General features: G+C 40.7%; 2 protein-coding genes across 2 annotated transcripts in view; both read left to right on the forward strand.

The window, feature by feature from the left end:
• dmrt1 (doublesex and mab-3 related transcription factor 1) overlaps window positions 1-4,957 on the forward strand; it is a 29,510-nt gene extending 24,553 nt beyond the window's left edge. The window contains exon 5 of the mRNA XM_084694887.1: window positions 4,820-4,957. Coding sequence (XP_084551013.1) covers window positions 4,820-4,878 — 59 coding nt within the window. The 3' untranslated portion in view covers window positions 4,879-4,957. The remainder of the gene's footprint in view (window positions 1-4,819) is intronic.
• Window positions 4,856-7,411, forward strand: dmrt2a (doublesex and mab-3 related transcription factor 2a). Its single transcript, XM_084694885.1, has 3 exons — window positions 4,856-5,206; window positions 5,430-5,532; window positions 6,032-7,411. Exons 1-3 carry the CDS (start codon window positions 4,856-4,858, stop codon window positions 7,177-7,179), a joined length of 1,602 nt encoding a protein of 533 aa, XP_084551011.1. The 3' UTR covers window positions 7,180-7,411.
• The last annotated feature ends 412 nt before the right edge of the window (window positions 7,412-7,823 follow it).

Genomic DNA, 7,823 nt, shown 5'->3' on the forward strand with positions numbered 1-7,823 from the left:
GTACAGTACACCAACATAGCTAGAGGGATCTCACAAACAGGACACTGTATGAAGTTTAAAATCTGCCGGTGTATTAAGGATGTGCAGTGCTGCAAGTGACGTTGCTTGGATTGATTTGAGCGTTTGCGAAAAACAAATGGGCACTATAAACATGACCGCGATGCCTATAGGTTATTTTATAGGCAAACCGGTCATCTAAACATATACGCGCGACACTATTTAGTCGAAATGCTGTAGGTGTAGGCCTACTGCTTGGATGAATGATTCGTTGGATTTTTTAAGTGCATAGTTTCTGACAAACTCATTAAAGACAAGCGGACAAGGAAAAAGTACAACAGAAACATTGGCCCAAATTGAGTGTTTAAGGGAATATGTAGGCCTATTGTTGCCTTCGCAATCGGCTGGAACCGGGATGATTGGAAGTAGCCGGCGAAACAAAACTTTTACTGACTAAATCTAATTGTATCTTTATGCTCCGTTTTAAATGTGTCATTGCTATCTTCGGAGAAACTTGGACATACCCTATAACTAACGTATAATTAACATAAACGGTATATGGATAAACCAGCAAAATAAGAATATAATAGACTTAATGGAAAGATTGACAAAGGTAGAAGGTTAGAAGTGTTTGCAAACAGTCACAATTATCTAATAATTCAAATGACACACAACAATAGGTAGTTACATTTATTGCAAAAGAATGCAGATAAGACCTAACGTTTTAGAAAAAGTTATGACAATGATGCGCTACTGTAGTTGGGGATAACAAAAATAGTTCCAGCATTGTAATCTAGTGACAAGGTTACGCAAGGGAAAAATATGTATGTTGTATTGCAATAGTATAGCCCCTCTACTAGAGGCACTAGAATTCCAGAAAATGAAATACAAAAGTACATGTATGGACAGCTTGTCAAATGTCTATAGACATATAGACACAGAGATATATCTCTGTTTCCATCCTGTGCTACTCACGTTCCTTCTCTCATGCTTCAGATTGCTCCTCTAGGCTTGACAAGTTACCTTCAGACTATTCCCAAAGAGGATTTGAACCTCTTACTTTCACAGGTATGGTTAGGTGGGCGAACCCAGATATCTGGCCCAGATGTTTGATGGTTGCTACACCTTCAAAGCTTAGCACGGTAACGCAATGGGTGAAGGAATAACATCGTACATATGGTTAGGTAGGCTACTAATGGGATGGTAAATGAATCAAGACAGCTCTAATAATCCCCTTAGTTACTCACTTATGCGGGACATTGGGCAGCAGATGTTTGGGTAATGAGAGGTCGCCATTATTATTAATTATGTATATTATTATTAGAAAAAATAAACGATACCCTAATAGTAGGAATTGCTTGATTCATTCACAGATCACAATTGGTCGTTATTTATCACAGTAGGCTACTGCCATTGGCCCCCTCACTTTTAACCCCAGACCTACATCCTTGTAATTAAGTGTGGAACAGGAGCTGTGAGCTGTCACGAGGCATGGCCAAACAGAAGCTCCTGCTCCTATTTCAGGAATTCTGATACAGCTCAATCCTGCCCTCAAGTGACTAAAAGAGGTACTGGTATACATCCTTCTCTTGAGTGTATATGCCTGTTTTTATTTACTTCTGTTCTAAACGATTTAACTCTTGCAATTTTATAGAAACGATTTTTTATTTATTATATTAAATATTAAAATAAAACATTGATATCGGCTAGAGGAAACATTATGGAAATATAACTGTGCAATATGGTGTTCAATACATGGAATTGAATTGGAATATTAGGATAAACGTTGTGAAAGTTGCCCATTCATTCCACAAACGTCACGAAGGGAACCTGAGGGGAGTATGCTCGTTTGCAACATCAGACACGTGATGACTTGCAGTCACTGCCAACTTAATGTGTTCCATTCTGCAATAAGCATGGTACAGTCCACTGCCGATTTCTCAAGGAGACAAACATGTACCACTGTAGGCTATTGTAGAGGTGCTCAGGGTGTGCATAACTGATAAACTGCTATTGTAACTAAGCCTAAATCTTTAGGCATTTGATTTTAATTAGATCTAAAACTATGTTTTTTAAGGCTCCTAGACGTTAATGGATGAGTAGGGACATATAATTCGACTAATTATTTTAAATTAACTATGTGAAATACACAAATATTTTGTGCGGACTTCCGATCTGCCACCGTCTTCTTCAAAGCTAATTAACATAACGGTACCAACGATCCCACATAGCCAACCTCTTATGTGTAAACAGCTCAAGTTTCACTTTACTGCGAGGCGAAAGAGCAACTTGTAGCGAGTCCCACGAGAACGAAATTGCAAGACATTTGTTCACTAGCCTATGGTTTTAGCTCAGCATAAGTAATTGCCCAACACAGATAAATATAATGATCAACAGATGTATATCAGCTCAGTTCCTCGTGAGAACAGATGACTAAATTTAAAGAATTTGCATGTTCTATTTATAAATAGAAATTCGGTCTACTTGATGCACATATTTTGAATCGTTCATATAAAGTACAGTAGCCTGTATGGCTTGAGTTCGCCTGTATGGCTTGAGTACTTCTGAATAAAGAAAGAAAAAACGTATTTTTCTCCCTGAAAGACCAACACCTTACAAAGACTTGATGCGGTACTCATAATTAGCCATCTATCTATTTTGAACAGAGTGACCGAGCAAGATCAAAGCATTCTTTATAAGGATTGCACCCAGGGTAGCTCTCAAGGTAGCTGGGTCGTAAACTTGCCAATAAATTAAAGAAGACGAAGAAAGGCGAAGCTACACCTGCATGGCTGACGTCTTCACCATATGTGAAAGTCCAGCATGTCTCAGTTAAACCTTGTGTTGTCGAAATTCTTATATTTTATCGGATAGACCGTCTGTTCAGCTTCCTGAAATATAATCTACATCCATCAACCAGGTTTATGCAATATTATAACCTTGTAATAATCTATTGATGTTATATTATCTCTCTTATCTATACAATAACATAGGTACATCTATCTATAGCATTATAATGCTATATATATAATTATGTTACTGATGCTTAATAATATCAACCTAGGCCTAAGGCTACTCACGTTTAGTTTCACACACGCAAATCAGTAGCCTATTATGTTTGCACAAAAGAGGAGGGCAATGTCCTCATGAGATCATCATGCCTTACATTTGGACTTTTTACAATATTTTAGGCTACATCAAGGCACTATGTCCTAGGCTTAAAACATAATCATCGTCAACAGACAAAACGGAATGATTGTGAACGAGGCATTCAAGGCTCATTTAGCCATTAAGACAATACGTGTGCTACCAATAGAAAATATGCCTATGTTATTTGAACATTAGGTTTACTTGCCAAAAAGGTGGACACATTAGAAGGTTGAATTAAACGTTCTGTAGTAGGCTAAGGTAAACGGAAATGTAAAATATATTCTGTAAACTGTATTTTTTCGCATGCAGTATAGCATATGGTCTCGTAGATTAGGTTTCCACAAGGATAATGCTTGAATTCCACAGATGTCACATTTACATCGCATTTTCTTTTCAGGCAAAGGGCGTTAAAGTTGTGATATTGATGACCACTTTGATTTTCTTTTTTCTTTTTATCTATCACACAAAGCCGGTGACATGGGGCAGTGAAAGTTTTGTTTTGTGTCCCGCATGCTGACAATGTGCTTTTACAAACGCGTTTGTTGTGAAAACATTCTTATCCCGTCTCATCTGTAGGCCTACTCAGTCTCACTATCATTTTTTTGTGAATACTGCCCAAAACAGTTTGAAGCCCAAACAGAACAGTTCAAAAGCTTATCCTCCCACAGGTTAGATAGGCGATACCTGATCAAATAACTGGACATGGCATCAACTTGTCACCACCTGAACCAACTAATTCATAAGAAGCTTAGATTGTTTAAACAATGTATAGAATGTGTATAACTAAATATAACGTGGAATAATCTCATGTGACTTCAAATGCAGCAAGTTTATGAAGTTGATAACTCTTTTATTGAAAGTAGAACAAGAATGGGCAGCATTAATCCTCGCAATGTTGCACTAGACCCAGGGATATCAAGCTATTGAAATAGCGCATCTATGAAAATTACACAAATCTACAGTCTATATTCAATAAAAGTTCAAGAATTTCCTTGTGTTGATCTTTTTCATCGATACCAATGTGCACGGTCTGTTTAAGAGAGTCTTACACCTCTTAAAATGCGTAATTCGGAGGCTAAGACACTCGTAGGGTAAGGCATATCATTGTTTATTATCTATTAATTTTAATTTGTAACATCACGTCCCCAACAAGAAGGAAAATGTAGGGGCAAATAAGATCGTGATGTTTAAAACCAGCCAATCAAAATGCATTTAGCTCACTCCCAAATTCCTCATAGGGGTGGTGCTTTCACCTTTCTTTGGAGAAAACTTTGGAGCACATAGAAGTGACAGCATCACGGACAAGTCATTACTTGAAGTGCAGAAATGAAAACTTGAACAACTTATTTGACCTGGCTTGGAGAATTTATAAAATCTATTGTGTCAACATTTTGTCTACTTTGGCAAAAACATGTAAATATCTGGATTTTACAAAGGCTACTATACATTTCACCATTGGCCATTTTCATCTTTAAATAAAGGTAAGATATTTTGTAACGCATTTATTCTAAAAATTTTCAGAACTCCATATATGACTTAAGAGTGTTAGTCTTTGTTGTAAGCTATATAATGCAAATAAAACTATGTGTGTGTGAGGGTGTGCGTGAGAACCGAAACAGCCACCCTACGCATTTTTTACTGAATTTACTTTCATGTGTTTCCCACAATTCAGGGGGCCGTGAGACAGACCGAGGCCACGGTTGCAGACATGACGGAAATCTCCGGACCTGAGTTTGAAATAGATGTGGAGAGCTTGGAAACGGAAAGTGACGACCAAGCAGAGTGTAGTGTCTCAACATTATCAGTCACAGGAGAGGAAAATGCTGGAACCAAAAGCGATGAAAAATCGGGATCTACTATTTGTTCGGGCGACCAGAGGAAACTGAGCCGAACACCGAAATGTGCGCGTTGTAGGAATCACGGAGTGGTGTCATGCCTTAAGGGACATAAACGTTTCTGTCGCTGGCGTGACTGTCAGTGTGCCAACTGTCTGCTGGTGGTGGAAAGACAGCGCGTCATGGCAGCGCAGGTAGCCCTTCGCAGACAGCAGGCGACAGAGGTATGTATTTTCCATAAAGGACTTCGGTGTTCCATCTTGTGACTTCATATTCCTAATTTGAGAAATATTGCCGGATAATTGTTATGCTTTGTATGTATTCAAAAAAACTAGACTTAAGAACCTTTAACTGTTTGGCTATTCACGAAAAATAGAATTAATAGGGCATGCACAATCCTAACGCAAAATATATATAAAAAATACTAATTTATTTAAAATGTGTTAGGATAAGAAAGGCATTACTGCTAAGCAGAGTCCGAATGAGAGGAGGACTATCTACCAAAGACATATTCGACCATCAACTATGCTGGCAAAAAGTATTTTAGAAGGTAAGTTCTAAATTCAATTATCTTTTTTGTTGTTGTTGTTGTTGTTTGTTTTGATTAGTTTAGATTTGTATTTAATTATTCATTTATTTATTGACTAGACACCAAATACTGCATCATTCTTTCTTCAGGATCTTACTTTATACTGTATATCCTTTATGTATTCTTTTCTCAGTTCTCTTTGTCTTGAAAATTTGTCCATTTTACTTTTCACTAACTGGTCATGTAATTTTGGTGGCACATACACCTTGGTAAATAATGTAAATAATGTAGACATTGATACACTGAGTTGCATGACAACACCGCTCAAAAGTGACTGAACCATAACATTAGTTTCAGCATAGGTTTTCAACATTGCTTTAGCTGTGACCCCCATTTTCTTTTACGATATATGCAAACACGTATCATCGTTTTATATTTACAGACTTTTCTTACCAGTTATCTTGACTGTCATTATAAAAAGTAAAAAAAAAAAAACTGACGCTAACCTTACACCTTGCAGGATACCGCCCGGTTCAGACAGACCCATTTATGGGTGGCAACCCATCTCTCCCTCCACCTCTGAGCGACAGGATGAGGAAGAGAAGAGCCTTCGCCGACAAGGAGCTGGAGACCATCATGCTGGAGCGGGAATACAAAGAACGGGAGCTTCTCGAATCCAGCCAGGCCGCCACGGCCTCCCTGCTCTTCCCTGGCAGCATGGTCCACCACGCCACCGAATACAACTCCTACAAGTCTGCTTACTCATCCGGCACGCAGATGGAGCCCCAGCCTAAGGACGTGTGTAACTTCTTAGGGCCCAACTGCCTCGATCTGTCCATGCAGTACACGGCCGGCTCGGCCAACGTGGAGCTCATCTCATCCAACGTCAGCGTGGCCACCACCTACCGGCAGTACCCCCTCCACCCGTCGCGGGGCAGCTTCATGATGTGGCCGCGCGGCGCCGCCAACCTCGGCGACGCTCTCCTCTACCAGCAGTGCCTGCTGAACGCCACCGCCATGCAGAGCATGAAGCCCGCCGCCGCTCTGGAGGCAAAGACGACGCCCGCGGCCGGCTCTGAGAGCGCTCTTCCGGAGCAGGACGGCGCTTCCAAACTGGAGGGGTCACGAGCTGCCCCTCTCCCCGACCCGGACGTGCTCCAGCACGGGGACCTCTATGCCATGGTTGCCCAGGGGGGACCCAGAGAACGATCGGCTTTCTCCCCCCCCAAGAGGGGTTTCGGACAGGCCTTCCCCGTCACCCCCCACCCCCACTCCAACCCCAACGCCCCCGGCCTCGAACGCGTCCTGGCCAAGGTGAGCAAGGACAGTGCGAAGCACTCGCTCTCTGTGAAGCTCAACTCGTTTCACTCTCTGTTCGAGCAGAGCCTCAGTGAAAAGGTCGGGGCGGGAGCGAGGGTCGGGGCCGGGGTCGGGGCCGAGCTCAGGGGCCCTTACTGTACAGAGCTCCTGGAGGAAGCCGCTCGCAAGTACAGAGAGGGCTCCAGCAGAGACAGCCACAGCTTGAAAACGACAGGCACGGACAGGTACGCTAAAGACTTTCTGTCCAAGCCAATGGGGACCAAGATGGCATCCAACGAGGCGTTGTCTTTTTCGGTTGAGGCCATCCTAAAGAGACCCTCGCCTTCTATGAATCGAGCGTTGCAGTAAATGCATGGGATTGTTTGTGGTGGTTTATGCTGTCAGTTCCACCCCAGGCTATGTTACACATTTAATTCCTTTTCTTGTCTGAAATGAACGCTGGTTTCTGGAAGTCACTGTGCTAGTAGCAGTTGTTGGTCCGTGTTTTAATGCACTTATACAGTGTCTTGTTCCCCAAAAATACACACACAAAATGTATTTTATACCAGCATTGTAAATTACTTTATCATAAAATATATTTAAGAATATGATTTAAGATGTTTCTTCTATGTTTCAATAAACGTTTTAAAGAGTAATCTCCTCTGGTGAACTTCTTTGAATTTAATATTATGCTATAATTAACCACATCAATTTTGTTTTATTTATATGTTCTTAATGTTTGCATGAAATGGATGTCATGTTAATGACACTTTTGTGTGAACCTACGCATTTCATTACATCAAGGGCGGTCGTGTATGTATTGTAATGGAAAATGCGACTTCTGATCTCTGTAGTAAAACATCCTTTCGGTTTTCTGTAATTATGGAAGGTAACAGATTACTATTGTCAGTTCTAACTATTGCTGCTTGGTGTTGAAAGATCATCATATTAGTGACTGTCCATTACATTTTAGAATCTCTTATATTAAGTAGGCATTCCAAGGTAAGGCATTC

Source organism: Hypomesus nipponensis, chromosome 28 (genome assembly GCF_054491055.1).
Source record: "Hypomesus nipponensis isolate SF chromosome 28, ASM5449105v1, whole genome shotgun sequence".
Lineage (NCBI taxonomy): Eukaryota > Metazoa > Chordata > Actinopteri > Osmeriformes > Osmeridae > Hypomesus > Hypomesus nipponensis.